The 19,399-nt window shown below is 34.1% G+C and overlaps 1 protein-coding gene across 1 annotated transcript in view; it reads left to right on the top strand.

The window, feature by feature from the left end:
- Bruce (BIR repeat containing ubiquitin-conjugating enzyme) overlaps window positions 1-19,399 on the top strand; it is a 90,284-nt gene that overhangs the window by 44,427 nt on the left and 26,458 nt on the right. The window contains exons 11-21 of the mRNA XM_072534390.1: window positions 1,319-2,368; window positions 5,475-5,762; window positions 5,906-6,131; window positions 6,189-7,075; window positions 9,761-10,025; window positions 11,203-11,423; window positions 15,494-15,703; window positions 15,761-15,974; window positions 16,039-16,304; window positions 17,589-17,768; window positions 17,904-18,153. Coding sequence (XP_072390491.1) covers window positions 1,319-2,368; window positions 5,475-5,762; window positions 5,906-6,131; window positions 6,189-7,075; window positions 9,761-10,025; window positions 11,203-11,423; window positions 15,494-15,703; window positions 15,761-15,974; window positions 16,039-16,304; window positions 17,589-17,768; window positions 17,904-18,153 — 4,057 coding nt within the window. The remainder of the gene's footprint in view (window positions 1-1,318; window positions 2,369-5,474; window positions 5,763-5,905; window positions 6,132-6,188; window positions 7,076-9,760; window positions 10,026-11,202; window positions 11,424-15,493; window positions 15,704-15,760; window positions 15,975-16,038; window positions 16,305-17,588; window positions 17,769-17,903; window positions 18,154-19,399) is intronic.

Genomic DNA, 19,399 nt, shown 5'->3' with positions numbered 1-19,399 from the left:
ACGTTTAAGCAATTCTTGGTCGTTCTGTGTAGTTGACCACGTTTCTGACCCGTTTCCATCTGTTTCCTCAAGCCATAATAGCACTTATTGTCAAGCCCTATTCTTCTTTTAATTTCTTCGCTGACATTGTTGTCTTTGGTTAGCAGTGAGCCCAGGTAGACGAAGGTGTCCACACCTTCCAGTTCCAGATCATCAATTAATAGTCTAGGTATCTGGTTGCCTGGTCTAGTACAATACATATACTTGGTTTTCTGTGCGTTTATTTTTAATCCCATTCTCAGTGCAGACGCCCTTAGTGATCGAAATGCTTCGATCAGAGATTCTGTGGACCTAGCAATAATGTCTATGTCATCTGCATATCCGACCACTTGTACAGATTTATTAAAGATGTTGCCATTCGTATTAATATGGCACTCTCGAATTACTTTTTTTAGTGCAAGGTTAAATAAGAGACACGACAGTCCATCTCCTGTCCCAGTCCATTTTTACAATGGAAGGGTCTAGAAAAGTCGTTTTGGGCTCTGACTACACTCTCTACTACTGTGAGTGTAAGTTCCGTTAGTTGAACAAGATTAAGCGGCATTTGAAATTCCACCATAGCCTGTAGAAGTTTTTGTGTATGCGGCTTTGAAATCCACGAATATGTGGTGGGTGTCGACTCCGAACTCAAGCGTTTTCTCAAGAATCTGCCTGACTGTGAAGATTTGATCCGTTGTTGATTTATTGAGTCGGAAACCGCACTGATAGTTCCCAACTATTTGTTCAGGATAGGGTATCAATCTTCTGTACAATACGTTAAACAATACTTTATATGTCACGTTAAGTAGGGTTATGCCTCTATAATTATCACACACCATCATATCTCCCTTTTTGTGAAAAGGGTGCATTACACCTAATTTCCAGTCCGCGGGCGTTTCCTTCCGTTGCCAGATTTCGGTTACTAATTTATGCATGTGTTTAAAAAGGGTGTCACCACCATTTCAGAAAGATTGTCCAAACCGGGGGCTTTGTTATTTTTCAGTTTTGATGGCGTCCAAACCGGGGGCTTTGTTATTTTTCAGTTTTGATGGCTTCTCTATTTTCTTCTTCGGTGGGGAAAACACATTACCCCTACTAATAACTTGTTGGTTATACATTTTCCCGGAATTTTTAAAATTATCTCTTTTGAAAACGGTTTCCAGAGCGGAAATCGAAACGTCAAACATTACTTAATTAGTTAAAAATCTTTACAATCAATTGTGGCTTAGTCCCATATAAACATAATATTTACATTTATATATGTTGTTATTTTAACTTTGATTAATTTCTTAATTTTCAGATAACTGTCGTTGGTCGCTACGGAATGTCGACAGTTAGATGCCGTATCCCTCTAGGATATTTCTATGGTCATATAACAGTAATGCCGGATGAAATATGTCCTGATATTGCGCAAACTTCGACAAACAATGCACCAACTTCAGACTTAGATAAGCAACTTGAAATTTTGTCGAAACTTTTCGAAGACATTAGCTGTAGATATAGTTTAGCGTGTTCAAAATTGAAAGAGCTCTTACAGCCTTTTATTGTGTCCGACATGAAGAATGCGGCACATTTAGCCACGTATATGAATATTTTGAAAGACAGGAACGGCACTGGTAATAACGCTGAGCACAACAAAATTTTCGGAGCGTATCAAGAAAGCATAAAGTATCAGTACCAGTTAAACATAATAAGAAATGTAATGACCAGAATAGAAGGTACCACTAATTCGTCGAGTTTTCAAAACTCTGAAATTTACAGCGACAAACTAACATCAATAGCTGAAAGTCTATTAGAAGTTCTATTATCGATTGATGCTACAACTGAAATGTCGAAAGAGGAATGTCAGCAATTTTTCAAAGGTTTGTGCATGACCCAACCCTCTAGATTACAGCTGCTAGGAGCTATGTTTTTGGAAAAAAATTGTGGGAAATCGTTATTTTGGGGCGATTTCTTAGCCGATACGTTAGCACAAAACTTCGCAACTTCTTGCATTCAAAGATTTCCTCAAGATAAGTTATTCGTTTTGCTTTCATATCTAAGTCGAAAATCTTCTGAAAAAAGCGCTTGCATTGATGCAGCTTTGCGAATAGTGTACGACACTCTCACTCCGCTTACATCCAATAGAAGGCCACTGTTAGCTGCTACGATTGATTTGCCACTACTATCTTGGGAACTGATGTTTCTTTCACTCCAGTTAACTCTGTGTAAAACCTCATCTACTTCAGTAAACAGGTGGAATTGGGTACTGGGGGAAATGGTTGGCACTAAGAATTTGGATACTTCAAAAGGGAATAACAGAAAAAAAACTTGCAAAAGGGTGGCCCAACCATCTACTAATACTTTACAGGTAAATATATATTTGATTGTGTTTTTTCGAAGTTTTGATTATAAACAAACTAAATAGTTTATATTTGTTTAAATTCATAATATATCACAAAATAATCTGAAGAAATATTTGTAGATCTCCATACTCTCAATATAAATAATTTTATACTTATCAAAAAAAAATCAAGGAAGAAAATTTGGTAATAGATAGTTGAAAGTGTTTATTATTAAAAAAAAAAAGTTTACAATCCTAAAGTACCTTCATTTTCCAAAAAAGAGTTGACTTTTCATTGAGCTGTATTTCGTAAAATAATGAAAGAAAAATAATTTTTTTTTAGAAAATGGCATCGGCAATCGGCATGACTTTATCTTAAAAATTTGTCTAAACAATTTTTTTATAGCTTTAATAGTTTCTGAGGTGTAGCCATTTTTTTTAAATCCTACCTGGTTGCGCGCGCACATAAATTAAGTAATATTCTTTAATTATTCAATTATTAAGTCAATAATACACTGGATAATCCACCCATTAAATTAAATTAAAAAAAAACAGGATTTTTGTGAAAGTTATTTATTTTGGTATTATTCTTAGGACAAATTCAGTCAAAATAAACAATGCTGATCCTGAAGTATATCCTGCAGGATGTGGTATTCTCAAGATACCATCAGGAACATAGCGTAACAAAAAAATTAAATGAGAAATAAAAGTCCGACATTGCAAGATGAACATTTCCACTGTGTTCTGTTAACATTTGCTGTTGTGCTGCAGTTGCCACATCTCAAAGAAGTAGTTCTTTGGGGCATATGAGAAGACTTTGAATGGCGCAGTTCCAAAAGAATGCCTTTTGAATTTATTCATTGGTTTTTCTGCTGATGGTCTTCCCCTTTTTAATTGTTCTGGAGCTCCAATAAGGCCTCTAATCACAGAGAGCCGGAATTCTTTCAATGACATACTTTTGGATTGGCTTCTAGGTTGAAATAGAATGAATGCGTTTACGACGCAAGCATCCACAAAATAAAAAAATATTCTATGTCACCACTTGTGTGCTTTACGATTTACCTCATAAAGACTTTGAAGCATGTCAAATTTATCAACATATTCCATATGTGAGTTGTAGAGCACTACCATTTGTGGACATGAAACCTCATTCAGTGTAGCGTATTTTTGTCTTCTCTTTACAACTTCGTTTGTTGCTGGATTTCGGTGATTTGCTAAAAGAATCGCATTCACTTCACGCAGATAGTCCATCTGTTGAAATACGGTAATCTGAATCTCCTTGATTCATTTGTTTGTCAGTTTTGAACTCTGGTAAGTCCTTTGTTTTTTTTGAACGGTTCCACTTGCGTAAATTCCTCCGACAATAAAGATCTCGGAAGATCAATGTAGTTGAAATAGTTGTCAAAGAACACTAGGTGGTGTTAATTTACTAAGACCCTTGTTAGATCCTGTACGACTCGTTGTCCTAAGTTTTTCGGTGGAATTTCCCACTTTACCGGTATATATCTTGAACTCACACATGAATCCGCTTGAGTCTGCTCTAACCCATGCTGTGTAGCCACATTTTATATGTTTATTGGGCATGTACTGTCGGATACTGCTTTGACTTTTGAATATACTCATATACTCATCAATCGCTTGAAACTCATATGGATTCAGTGCTGCAAGGAACGTTTCCGTGAGTTTGGCCAGTAGGGGTCGCACTTTGTAAAGTTTGTCAAATCCGAGATCAGTTTTTTTTGGCTTCAGTGTATTATCAACCAGATGTAAGTTGCCTAGTACCAAGCGAATCTGTTACGTGACATAGCCGAACTGATGAAAGGGTCTCGTAATTCATCACGTGACGACCAATAATATCTGTAACTGTGCATTTCCTTTATACCCAATAAAAAATTTACTCCAAGAAATGTTTTGACTTCTCTTCTGTGGTAGGTGTAAATTCATTTCCTCCTCCGTGTTTTTGAACGTAATATTGGTTTGAAATACAATTAGGTGAATTAGATCCTCAGGAAAGAGTTCCAAAAACACATCTGTGGGGTTCTCTGCAGAATTTGGAATGTTTGGGCCTGTTGTTTCAATAAATTAATTTGTTTGTATTACTTATATAACTTTCATTTTGGGTCCAAAATATAGAGTTATCTAGCTTTGCTAGCCGTTCTGCTAGCGGTACATCGTCTTCACTATCCGATTCGTATGCTTGATTATCTGGAGTATTGGTTGTTTCATCTTGATTGTTAATTTGGTCTTCAAACACGATGTACATATTTACAATAATAAAGACATCCTCATTATTTGGTCGCAGAAATTCATCAACATCCAATTCGTTTCCCAAGACGCTTTCAATATCAGAGACAATTGACTCCTGGTCACTTAGAATTTCGTGCAATAAGGCGTCAACTTCGTTTTGGGACATATTTTCCAAATGCCTGACGCTCCACTTTTGATTTTGCATATTGGCAGAATTCATGTAGGAAGTGTCCTGCGGTCGTGCCAGAATACCACCTAAAAGACAGTGATCTACAAAAAACATTGAAATGTATTCAAGCAAATAACAGTGATTAGTGTGAAACAGACTTCAAAAATATCGCTTACCCGTAATTTTTGTAGTTAATAATAATTGAATAAACTTTGATCAAATAAAAACCATATATCGAGCACAGTTTAATTTAATCTTGCCCAAGTACTTTCGATCCCTAGATCATCTTCAGGGGCATTTCGTCAATTGCGGCCTATCCGACAAGAACAAAATGTCATAAACATATAATTGTACATCACACTACACTACAAACTACGATGTACAATTATATGTTTATGACATTTTGTTCTTGTCGGATAGGCCGCAATTGACGAAATGCCCCTGAAGATGATCTAGGGATCGAAAGTACTTGGGCAAGATTAAATTAAACTGTGCTCGATATATGCCTTTTATTTGATCAAAGTTACTGTCTCCCTCCGTTAGTTCAACTGCTTTTCTTTCAAATTCATTATTTAAGAAACTGTTCAAGTACTTTTTCTATCGATTTGCATCGATGGAAATATATAGTATATGTCGGTAATACGTTTTAAAATCAAAGTAACCTCAAATAAAATTTGGTATAACATTATTTTTTAACGAATGTATTAACATTTTCAGACCTACTCAAGTATTGTTGTCGGCGGTGGTCCTGTCTATACACAGAATTTGAAAAGTATGATAGTCCATGATAAGTTAGGTAGACTAAAATCCATTAAAAAGCTGCAAGATGAAGGAAGACTGGCCAAAGAGAAAAAGGAGCAAGCTCTAGAAAAACAGCATCCATTATTCAATACTCCACAAAATATTGATAATAACCATTGTTTAATTGTAGCCAAAGGTCTCCTGCAATTAATTTTGTATATGGACCACTCCTGTAGTGCGGACATGTTGCTCTTGTGTTTTAAAGTAAGTATTCTATATTAGTATAATATATTTACAATTAAGATATTGCATGACACACTGCTGGTGAAATCACAAAAAATGTTTTTTTTGTACTAAAATGTAATTTATTTTTACTTATACTTTCCTAACCAATTTTCATATTGTAGGTAATATCTAAGTTGGTTACTCTAGCAAAACTCCAATTGGGACAGCTTCTTAAGGAAGATCAGTTGCTGGCACTTATCCAATTCTGTATATCTAGCAAAATACCTTGGGCGCCATTTGCTTTAGCTAGTTTTTTGCAGGACGCAATGGATTTGAGTTCAGTTAAGATAGAAGACATTGAAATGGAAACGGAAACAACTTCCTCCCCCAGTAGCTTTACACAAAACGGTAAGAAATATGAGTGAATTCTTGTATTGTATTCCTATAATGAATGTAAATCTCCAGTTTCAGAAACTGTTCCAGAAGTTTATGTAGACAATATACAGACGATAAAATTCTCTGCGGAGCCATCTAGTATTCACGCAAAAACCAATTCCTTGATAAATAATTATAAAGAACTTTTAGAAGTAGAGGCTATGTTGTCCAAGAAGAACAGCCACCCATTACCATTAAGTAACAACAATTTTCCTCCGTTACCATCAGTGTTTGAATCAGAAGATTCAGATTATGACGAATTATTAGATCAGAAACTCAAAACTGCCTCAAAAGTTTCTAAACAAGTTTCTGCTTTGAATTCTGGATTGTCTTGCGCCATGGATATGAGACTGGAGTTGGGAGTTCAATCAAACTCAGAAATAACGCTGAAAAAGATAATAATTAAAAATACCCACTTGCTATTACAGAACATATCTCTGGAAGGATCTCAACAGGAGAGTTTTAACGAACTAAACCCTTGGCCAGTCGTTCTTGAAAATACACCGTCAGAGTCGGCGCTGAACAACCAAAAAATGTTAACTTTCTGTTTTTATTCCTTGTTCGAAAACATTCACAACCACGACCCTTCCAAAATAGAACACATTTTACAATTGTGGTTGACATTAAACTCTTCCAATAAGTGTGAGCAGTTTGTACCCGGTTCCATTCCTCAAATAGTTTTGAACTGCGTTTCTATTAAATATCTGATTAACGCCATGGCTTGGACACCTGGATTATCATTGACAACTTGGTGTAGTGCCTTACAAACATTGACGTTAGTTTGTAATATGAACAATGGAAAAAAATGGTTTGATTTGTCAGGTATGGCGAATACCATAGTGAACCACGTGAATTTTGTTCAGTTTTTCTTGAATCTTCTATCCGGTACTGGACCTGTTTTCAATGGAAAGATTTTGGTAAGCAGTTCCATCTTTTTACATATTTAAACAATAAAAAAGAATTTTTTCTGAAGGTACTAATACAGGTTAGAAAGCTAAAAAAATGCATATTTTCAAAAAAAGGATTCTCAGCTCCTTTATTAGATACGAACATGAATTTTTTTTTAATAATTAACTTATCTTCGATTTAAACAAAAAAAAACGGGTATGGCAGTCCAGTCGGACTGCCGGTGGAAGTTATACTTCTATACACGCATTCGCCGTTACAAATTTATTTGGGAGTCAATCTGCACAATCATTACATATGTAATGCTATAGGTAAGACATAGCAGAAAGAGAAACAGAATTAATAACAACTTACTAACAATTAATAAACAACTTTTGACCTGTAATAAGTAAATGAAGGATTGAATCAATATTTTGATGTAAATGTTTTTTTTATTTTCATATATGTATAAAAGGAGTTGAATGCAAAAATTTTTTTACACATACTCTGCAGTAAAATTCATTGTTACCATTGTTATTCATCGCCATGTTACCAATCCAACGGTAACTTTAACATCTCAACTGTAAATTAGACATAATGTAAACTAAATTTCATTTAATAATTTTTAAAGGGTTTTTACCCACATATTTAGTGGCTACATCCATGTATTAACTAGACACTGATGATGGAATACTTATTCCGAAAACGTTTTGTCAATTCAACATAGCCCAACTGGGTTTTTTATATACCTTTTTATAAAGGATTTTATTCAAAATTTTTTTAATATATGGTATACAGCCAAATACAGGAACTTTGTTTCCTTGTGGATTTTAATATACATAACTTTTCTACTGACGCATATATGTTTTACCATTATACATTTACCATGTAATAATATCAATAAAAAAGTCCTCCCCGACTGGGAATCGAACCCCGGTCTCCCGCGTGACAGGCGGGGATACTGACTACTATGCTACCGAGGACATGACACAAACGTATTTCAAAATTGACAGTTCTGGATCATACAGTGATTTATTGAGATTATTATTTTGAAATACAAAAGACTAATATAATTATGAACATTTAATAAATAATACAAAATACATCACATAATACTAATCGCATAAATAATAATAATATTTTATATATATAATATTAAATTATATATACAAAAGGAACATTTTTATATTTGAGAGAGGAAGAGAGAGAAAATATATCTTCTGTCTCTCTCTTACTCATTATCTTACATATGTAATGATTTCACAGATTCACTCCCATACAAATTTCCAACGTGGAGCGCGCGTATAGAAGTATAAGTTTAAAAAATTGTTTTTAGTTCCCATGAATACCCCGTTTTCTAGAGGGCGCCTAAGTTAACATCTCAAAAAATAGGTGTCCGATGATGGACACAAATTTTCAGGATTGGTACATCTCAAACAAAAAATTCCAACGGAATTATTTAAACAAATCAAGACAATCAACCACCTTTAATCGAAAATTGAAATAAAAAACAAAATGGCTGACATTTGAAGAAAAAGTTTTTTTTTTACCAATTTTTGCATCTCAAAATATATTTTTCGCCTTTTTTTCTAAAACGTGGTCAATTATCTTGTCTTATATAGTAAATTTAAGAAGGGGCATTTTCTTTAAGTTATTCCGTTGTAATTTTTTGTTTCAGATTGATTTTACAGGGTGATTCACACAATTATAACATAGTCCATAATCTTCACTGTATATTTTTGTTTTTAAAAAGCTATAGAAAATAACTATATCATGTAGGATTTATTATGAATAGTACAAGGTGAAATTTTGAAATTATTTATAATTTTATAAATAACAGAGTCTCATAAAACTCACTACGAACTTTATTTAAAGTTTGAGGTGGAATATTCCGTATTTTTGTATCAAATGGCGTCAGGTTGGGCGATCTAACTGGCCTCTCAATGTTACCTCCTCATCGAATCCATTTATTGAGGAAGATTTCTTTTAAGTTCTTATAATTAAAGCATAATCGGGTGTTGCCTCGTCCTGTTGTAACCAGACATTTTCATTCGATAGGTTAGGATTTATTACGTTAAGATGTTAATTAACCAACGCAGGAACACCTTCGTCTCTAATCATGCTTATAGATTTTTTACTTATATCATCACAAATGATACCTGTCCAAACGATTACCTTTTGAGGATACTGAACATGTGTCTCACCCAACAATATGACAATTCTCCGCTGACCAATATCTACAATTTTATTGGTTTACCTCACCGTTTAATGTGAATGTTGATTCATCAGAAAAAAGTATTGTACCAACAGCTATTTCATTAATAAATCACGTGTACGTCTTTGAGGTTAGGTTTGAACGACAGCGGCGCCGTAAATATCAGTTTCTGCTATTTGTGTCTGCAGAATTAATAGAAGGAAAATGTTACCATCAGTGCCGCAGCAGACACCGGTGTCTGCTTATGGAAAATGGCGATATAATTGAAACAAATGGTCGGATTGAAAAAATAACGACTCCGTTTCTCCTAAAAATTTATAAGCATTCTAGAAATTATAAACACAAAAATATTTAAAATCCACTTATCTACTCAGTTTCTGGTTGGCACTCAACCTGTTAATGACTTATCGAAAATTATACATAATTTCAAAATTTCACCTTGTATTATTCATAATAGATCCTGCATATGATATACTTAGATTACTAAACCATTTCTTTTTAGGCTGGACCTCTTTTGTGCAAAGCACTGCATGACTTTTTAGTTAGATTGCAAATGAGATGCGACGTCGTCAGTCCTACAAGTAAACTGGGCAATACATTGAAGTCTACATTGTTAAAAGTTACCTACCAATTAACCCAACCCTCGGGTTCAGTAGCGTGTAGATTAGGTCCCCTCGACGCCCAATGTAAATTGTTGCAAACTATGTTATATTTAGATTTTACTAATTCTGATTTGAGCATAGCGATGAGTACACTGGAAACTACAGGTAAGCATTTCACAATTTAATTTCCGATAAGTGCTTCACAACAATCATTTTATAAGGTATTATTTAAAGTTTACGTTTCCTAAATTTCACCAAATTTAGAATCTCCACCCACATTAAATTTACATCAGACAAATAGGTACAACTTTTGAAAAACGCTTATTAGAGCTCCAGCGATTTTTTAGAGATTACTATCTAAAGTGCGAAGCGAAGAATTTGGTTGCTCTATGCAGACGACGCAATAGTACTCTCTCAAAGTGAAGATGATTTAGAACGTATGCTGCACCAATTTAATACAACCGCCAGAAAATTTAACATGGTAATTTCCCCAAAAAAGACAAAATATTCGGTTATAACAACAAATTTACCAAGGTGTAAATTGGAGCTAAAAAGTTAGATAATAGAACAAGTGATGGAGTTTAAATATCTAGGCATCACATTATCTAGCTTCGGAAAGCTCGAAGCTGATGTGGAAGATCAAGTGAATAGAGCAAACAGAGCCACAGGTTGCCTAAATGAAACAATATGGAAAAATAAGTCAAACTGTCAAATTGACATTGGCGTTAAGATCATTCATGTCCTACCCTAAGACATAATAGAAGGAAATAGTTTACAAAATTTCTTACTGTATAGAACTATGTAAAGCTACCGATGTTCTGATAGTAGAAAATAACTCAAATTTCAAACTAACTTACTAAAAGAAAAACAAACCAGTTTTTTCTTGAAAAACGATTGAAGTTATTATTTATTATGTAAATAAATGAAAATTTCAATACAATTTCATTTTCTACTTTAAAAAGTTGTAAAAGGTTTAATTAATCCTGCTCGGAAGGACCAACAATTCTAAGCGACTGGAGCAAATACTCGTGGGCAACCTTAAAACTGGAATTGTTTGCAGTGCAGCTACGAAATTGTAGTAGTGATATTGCAGTTAATGGCTTGTAGTTTTATAAATATTGGTAATGCTGATTTTGCTTCTAAACTAATTCAAAGTACCATTACGATATCAAAGAATGTTAAAACATCAATTGTTGAACTATTTCTCGATAAATAATATAAGGTAATGCAAGATCGATACTACTATGTAATCAAATTACTTGGTTGTCAATGAACTTTGATAATTAAATTAATCATGTTGATTTTCGGATTTCTTTAATATATTTTTTTTTGTATTTTTTAGCCTCTTTGGTTCATAGTTACGTGATAAATACAGAAAAAGTTAAGTGTATAAGTATAGGTGAAAAACAAACAGTTATGAACCACGCCTTTAGCGATATCTTTGCCAGTGTACTAGGCTCAGATTCGAATAAGCAAGATAGACCAGTATCCTACGAAGATTTGTTAATTTTACTATTAAAATTGTTGGGTAAATTGGTTCAAACGCCGTTGCCAAGTCAACAGGTAAGTAATTTAGTTCTAGTATGACTGTATATTGTTAGAATTGGTGCAAAACCTCATGCATCTCGGAAATATACATATCCGAAAAAAAAATGAATCCTAAAAACATTGACTATTTTCATACTGAATTGCGTTATAGGGTCGGGTCTCCACGTCTGACTCAGGTCATGAACTGCAAAATTTTACTTTCGAATTATGAGTTAGATGGGATGCGGACGAATAAAGGTTTAATTTAATAAAACTGATACGTAATTAATACGCTTTACAGTGTGTGCAAAAATAAGCGGGACGATCCATTCTGGCTGCTTTTGTGTTTCATGACTTTGATATTACTAGAGTAATGACACCACCATCAAAACGTGTTGTAGCCACTAGGGGCTATTGGCCTACAAGATCCAGGTCAGGCATGTCAACTTTGAAATGACATAACCAATAGTAACATCTTTGGTTATACACATTTCTACATAATTGTACAAAAAAACCTTTTTTGAGAACGATTTCCGAAGTGGAAATCGAAACGTCACATACTAGTTAATTAAAAATGTGATTTTCATCACAATCATAACCATTAATTGTGGCTTAATCCCATAAAAAACATAAACTTTAACTTAACCATGCCACAAGAAAGTAGTTTCAGAACCTTGCTAATAGGATTTGTATTTGAAATTTAGTAACATTTATTTGCATTTACAGCTATTAGACAGTTCTGTTTCAGATCCGCTATCGTATTCTATATTTATGATAAATTCATGCCCTTCATCAACAAGAATTCTCGGCGTTGAAATACTCGTCTTCAGTTTTTTCAACATGTATGAAAGTATTTGCCTATATCTATGATGTAATTTCATTTAGCCGGATGTTTGTTATCTCTTGAACATCTGCATTCAATTTTTTTCAATCCTTTTCAATCGGGTTAAGTTCCAGATGATATGCTGTAAACGTAAAATCAAATGGCCGTCCTCTGCTAGTAATTGATCTACAGCATATTTTCAGTGCTGGACAATTGTCGGTCCTATTCTTCTTCTTTAGGGTTGGCAATCATCATGGCTATTCTGATCTTAGATGCTGCCGCTCTGAATCGATTGATGTGCGTCCGTACCATTTCCTCAAGTTAGGCAACCATGAGATTCTTCTCCTTCCTACTCTTCGCTTGCACTGGATTTTCCCTTGTATAATTAATTGAAGTATATTGTATCTTTCATTACGTATAACATGCCCAGGTATTACAGCTTTCGTGTCTTAATGGTTTCCAATATTTCCATTCTTTTATTGACTCTTCTCATGACTTCGTTGTTTGTTACATGCTCGGTCCCCCGGGTAACTAGTGCCGTTACCCGGGGTGTGGCACGTGGAGCCATAAGTGAGAGTTAGTTGTCTTATGAGGACCAGTTATCAAGAATCATCTCCTGTCTATGACGCTCGATGTGGTCGTTCCGATAAAAGGTGCTACCTCTATAACACAACTCTACACCCCTACAGCATACGCAGAGATTATAGTGATGACAATTGTCAGTCCTATTACTTACTGTCTATTATCTACCTTGCTCCAACTGATCATGCAGGGAAAGATCCAAGGAAAGAGAAGCATAGGGAGGCGTAGAATGTCATGGCTGCGCAACCTGAGAGAGTGGTACGGATGTACATCAAATGAACTTTTCAGAGCAGCCGCCTCAAAAGTTCGAATAGCTATGATGATTGCCGACCTCCGCCGCGGAGATGGCACTTGAAGAAGAAGATTATCTACCTAAACATTTAGGTTGAGATTGTATAGATAAATTGTAATAAAAGTGGGGTTAATAAAAAAAATATATATATATATATATATATATATATATATATATATATATATATATATATATATATATATATATATATATATATATATATTTATATATATATATATATATATATATATATATATATATATATATATATATATATATATATATATACATATTCGGTTTTTTATAACGTCTTACGACGTTGTCCGACTAACAAACGCCACTGTATTCTGTCTTGAGTTAGGTCTTCGTCCAGATTTCGAGCGCTAATCGCTTTCCTAACTCCCAGGTTCCAGCTCTGTGGTGGTCTTCCTCGTTTCCTCTTCTCTGGGGGTTGCCACATCATCGTTTTTTTAGGCAATCTTTCGTCCCCCATTCGGCTCACATGCCCATACCATATGAGCTGTTTTCTCTCAATATCCTCAACTATAGTGCCCTCTATACCCATTTGTTGTTTTATCACTTCATTCCGTATTCTGTCGGCTCTTGATATTCTCATTGATCTTCTGATGGCATCCATTTCTGTGGCTTCGACTTTTTTCTTATATTTTTCGGTTATTCTCCATGTCTCAGCTCCATAAAGTAGGCTAGTTTTAACCATTGTCTCATAGATGTTCCATTTTCTTTTCTTTGATATTTCTTTACTCCATAGAACTCCGTTCAAACATGCTATAGCTCTTCGTGCTTGTACAATTCGATGTTCTATTTCTCGTTCGTCTTTTCCACTACGATCGAAGATGACGCCCAGGTATTTATATTCGTTGCATGGATTTATTTTTTGATTGTCATCGATATCGAGTTGTTCTGCTTCAGCTCCAATTGAGAGGTATTTTGTCTTTTCTAAATTGATATTTAATCCCCATTTCTGGTATTCTTCAATTAGTTTTCTAAGCATGTATTCCATGTCATCTTTGTCATTTGAGATCACCATCTGATCATCTGCAAACTGTAAAGTATATATGTAATCCTGATCGTTCAATTGTATACCCATTCCTTTGACTTTCCTTTTCCATTGTTTCAGAGCTGCAGAGATATAAATCTTAAATAGAGTCGGAGAGATACAACATCCTTGTCTGAGACCCTTAGTAACTGCAAATTTTTCAGCTAAGAGGTTTCCGAATTTCATTTGGGAGTTTGAACCATAATATAGATCTTTGAGAGCACTAACCAATGTTTGATGTATGTTTGATGTGCCCAGGACTTCCCATAGTTTATTTAGCGGGACTGTGTCATATGCCTTCTCAAGATCTACAAAAGTCACATGTAACTATCTATTTGTCACGTTTAAGACAGAAGATGTTATCTGTACATGAACGACCTGCTCTAAATCCACCTTGTTCTTCGTCTTCAGACGATTGATAATCTTCCTCTATCAGGTCCCGTAGTATTCGACCGTATAGTCGACTCATTGAGCTTGTGACCGATATCCCTCTATTGTTTTTACAATTTCTCCTGTCACCTTTTTTATATATTGGGGTCATATATGCTGTTTTCCATTCATCTGGTGTTGGATGTCCATTAATATATTCGTTAAATATCACCGTGATCATTCTGTGTAATTTCTCTGAGCCATTATTTATTAATTCCGTAGTTACTCCCTCTGGTCCACTTGCTTTTCCATTCTTCATCCCTGCTATAACTTTTTGCACTATGTTGATATCTATGGTAATATGCTCTCCCAGAATTTCGATTCTTGATGAATTCATATCTTCTTTAAATTCGTCTCTGTTCTCATTTAATAGATGTTTGTAATAGTGTGTCCAATCCTCGGGATTTATGGGATTTAGAATCACTTTCTCGTTAGTCGGCTTCTTAACAGAGTTTATAAACTTCCACGCCTCAGTGCATTGTCGTCCTCCAATATAAGATTCTATCTCTCTGCACCTTCTATCCCATATCTCATTTTTGGAGGTCATAATTATCTTTCTAGTTTTCTTCTTCATTTCATTGTATCGGTATTTGTCTGCGTCATCTTTTGTATTCAACCACTTATGGTACAATCTTTTCTTTTCTGTTACCGCATTTTCGACGTCTTCATTCCACCAAAGCTTGTTACTAATTTTATTTTGTTTGATTCCTAAGACCTCCTGTGCTGTTTGATGAATACTTGATATTATGTTCTCATATATGCATTTGGTATTTGTTAGTGTTTCGTCAAGTTTGGAGTCCATTCGAGTCTTATTGGAGACTTTAAAAAAAATTAGAATTAGTAAAAAACATTTGACACCTAGTTTAACCTGGAGTTTATGAGATGTTTATTTTATTAATACATATTATATTTGAATATTTTAGGAAGCAATGGATACCGAATCTGCAGCTACATCCCAAACGGACGAGAGCAAAGCAGAATTAATATATCAAGAAAATGCACGCGTTCAGCAACAAGTTCCATGTTTTGCTGATGTTGTCCTCCAACACCACCCCACTGTTATACGGTTATGTCGTTGTCTGGCGGCATGTAAATCATCTTCAGTTTGTATGCTACCTAATGTTACACAAAAGGTAAAAGGTGGAAGGGTTAGAAACTTCAACAATGAACTTTTTCGTTTTATGTTTCAGGCTAGTTTTTCTACTTTAAGTGAACCGAATACCGTTGGGGATGCTATTTTCCATTTACTAGCGTTGTTAGCTAGAAAAGCATCTGATAAGAACTTATTGTTATATCCATTACTAATCTCCTTATCGCAAGCGTCTCAGCTTAGCGAGCCAGTATTTTGGTTCGTTTTGCAGTTTTTAGATACCGAAGAAGCTGTCGAATTATTCTTTAATTCAGGTAATATAAGATCACTGTGGTATTCCTTTTACATATATGCGTTCATTTGTATGTTCTATTTTAGGTGGTATAACAATATTGGGTAAGAACATAGTCAACAGCACCAATTCACCTAGTACCTTATCTAAAATAGGTACTATATCAACGGTAATGCAACATTTTAGCGGTATGAATTCATCCTCTGATCTACGGAACATAATATCGGCAGCTGCTTCCAAAAAAACTGTTCATACGTTTCCCGAGAACAAAATGTCGCTAATAAACTTTGCGCCATATTGTACAATATCTTGTGAGTCTAGCACTGCTCAGTCTGCAGACGTTTTGATACAGGTAAGGGACTAATGTATTGAAAGTTATGCCAATATTCGCATATATTATATGCACAAAAATTTAAAGAATATGCGTAATACATGAAAATATGCAGACGTTAATTATCGTCTTGTTCATAAATTTTGCATTTAAAAACCAATTCGAATAATAATAGTAATCTAAAATGTGTTCCTGTTAGTATTTAAAAAGACATATTTGTTACACAGATTAAAACCGCTGCAAGATTGAAATACAATTTGACATTATTTGTTTTAATACATAAAAAATAACAATATTTTAAGAAATACAGTAACTATACATACTTAGTAAATAGGCTATTCCACAAACTAGTGTTATCGTTACTAAAACAATTGACAATAGCTTATTTATAAAATTGGTAATTAAAATATTATGCTTTCTACCTGTGTATAAATGTTTAAAAATCAAAAAACTTTTTTTAACATCGACAGAAGTTATTGGTGCATTTTAAAACTTGTTTATGTTGGAGGAAGGCACTATAGGCAGTAGTTCATGCTTGGGAAATTCAAGGATTATCTGACCAACGTTTTACTGGTCATTTTGTCGATAAACTTCCAGCTGAAGATTTATTTCTTGCAATTTTTGTTTGCTACTATATTCGTTCGATTTTGCGTATGTGCCTTATTTGTCGTTTCATTTCAATATCTTAAAGTTGTATTTGTTATTGATGTAATATAATATATTAATGATGTAAGTTGATTTTGACAAGAGCTACAATCTTGTAATTGTTGGGTAGAACTAACTGGCAACAATGCACACGATTCTCAAATTCAAAAAACTGAAAAAGTCCGGCTTACTCGATAATTCTGTAAAATGATTCTTATAGCCAAGCGAGGTAGTTTAAAAATGACATAATTTTCAGTTATAATAACATAACCTCCCTGAGTACGCTAGTAGCGACCTCTATATGAAGCAACGAGAAATCAGGAGATTTCTCTTCGATGCGAATTAGGTGAACTGAGAATCCAAACTTGCGGAAGGAAAGGGACTTAAACGTGTTTAAGATCAATTTATTTTCTTTTTTAGTTTTAAAAAATTCAGACAATTATATACATAGGTTAAGTTAGATAATATTTATATTGAAATTTTTGTGTGGAACTCACTATTCATTCAAAAGAAGGCTTATTCCAAGGCCTGCTCTAATTACGGTTTTTTTTTTCTATGGTTCCGTATAACTCTAAGATACTCTACACCGTTAATTATCAATCAAAGAATACTTTTTCTGTTAATCAAGAATTTTATTAACTGTACAAAACTGCTTTATAGGGAGTGGCCAGTTCAACTAACAGAAGAGCAAGAGCTCCTTTATGGTCGTACCATTTTTACCCGGAAGAAAGTCACATCGAGTTAATGCTGCAGCTGCCGAATGCCGTTTTATTGAGAGAAGTACTTTTACAACCCCACAGTGCAAACCTAGCTACGTCACCGTCATATGTAGCACTAGAGGTAAAAAAATGTATCATAAAGACTATTTTTATAACTGCAGAAACTTTTGTTTCAATATTTACCTTCTAAAACTATAATTCAAAAGTTAAATACCTAGTAAAAAATTAAATAAATAATCAAAAAATTTTTTGATAGGTCTCAGCCAATGGTCCATCTAGACTTGCACCCGTGTGTTTACCGCTACCAACAAGTGGTTTAACATATATCCGTTTACATTTACCAGTGCCAAAAGTAGTGAACTGTGTTCTAATACGATTGTACAAACCCCATGACTCGAATAGTATAGGCCTTATACAGATTAGATTGCTTGGTAATTACGCTTTCGGTGGAAGCTTAACCCAAGGTTCCGATGCTGAAGACGAATCGCACTGTAAACACAGTCTAGGTATGTATATGGTGTACTAGTTAAACACTGTCAATGTAAACATGTTCTAGATATGATATACAGGGTTGGACGTCTCAAAAATAAACATACAGCAGAAATATCTTACAACGCAGGAAATGTTGAATACATTTGTTGTTACAAATGTTGAATATACTTTATCTACCACAGTTTGTAGAGACAGTTATCACTTTGATGGACACTTTTAGAATGGCTTTGTTTTTTTAACAATCATAAAAAGTGAAAAAATTTATTTTTTGTCTATGAAACGTTCCTTATACACGGAAAAATGGTTCAAATAAAAGTTGTAGATTTAAAAAGTTCTTGAATTTTCTAAAATTTTCTAAATTAATATACATCAAAAATTGACCGAGATAATTACAAAAAATCCTTAAGTTTGCAGTGGCTTTGTTTTTTGCATAATGCCATGTGATATCTTAAAAAAAAGGATCTTCTATTACCACTAGGAACCAAGATAGCATTTTTTCTTAAAATCATATTTGCATTGTTTATTGACATTAAGAGCTGAAAATTGAACAGATTATAAACAAAGATCTAGATTTTACGGTCCAATGTATAGATGGCTTATACAGAGAAGGTGTAAAAAGTTATAACATGTTAAAGTGATCGTACTCATAAAATACCGCCACGTTAAAGTGGAGGGGAGAACTTTCCGAGCTCCGTTTTTAGAATGGAACTTTAAATCGAAGCGCGCTGGAAAGTTTGCAATAGTTCGCCTTCTACAGCACGTAGAATATTAATTTTTTTAACTGGAGTAGCTCGAGAAAATAATAAGAATTGATCTACTTTTACCTCCCGGTAAGGTATCAACTTATAATTAAATAAGTTGTCTAAAAAATGAACAGAAAAAAACAAAAAAAATATACTCAAACATATGGATGAAAAAAGTTGAATCAATTATGATTTCTGACATAGATACACAAAGATGATGGTTTTCCGACGCTCGAAAAATTGTCTATGCCCGAAACATACATTTCGCTGCTCTCATACATTTCGCGATAAAAGAATTCGACAACCTCAAGGATTTTGGTTCTATCAGTAGTAATGTTTCCATCTTTGTTTTTTATTTTGTACATATTTTTGTTGCCTATGTTGTTCGTATTTCGTCTCAAAACTTTTAAACTTTTGTTTTCTTGAATTATTTTAGAAATTTCTCTTATACTGTTTTCTCTTACGTCTTTTCGTATTGACCGGTGGATATCTTTATTTAATTTCTTCATTGTTGTGT

This window comes from Diabrotica undecimpunctata, chromosome 6 (genome assembly GCF_040954645.1).
Source record: "Diabrotica undecimpunctata isolate CICGRU chromosome 6, icDiaUnde3, whole genome shotgun sequence".
Lineage (NCBI taxonomy): Eukaryota > Metazoa > Arthropoda > Insecta > Coleoptera > Chrysomelidae > Diabrotica > Diabrotica undecimpunctata.
Note: the sequence above shows the minus strand (reverse complement) of the source record. Positions and strands in the feature narration are given on the sequence as shown.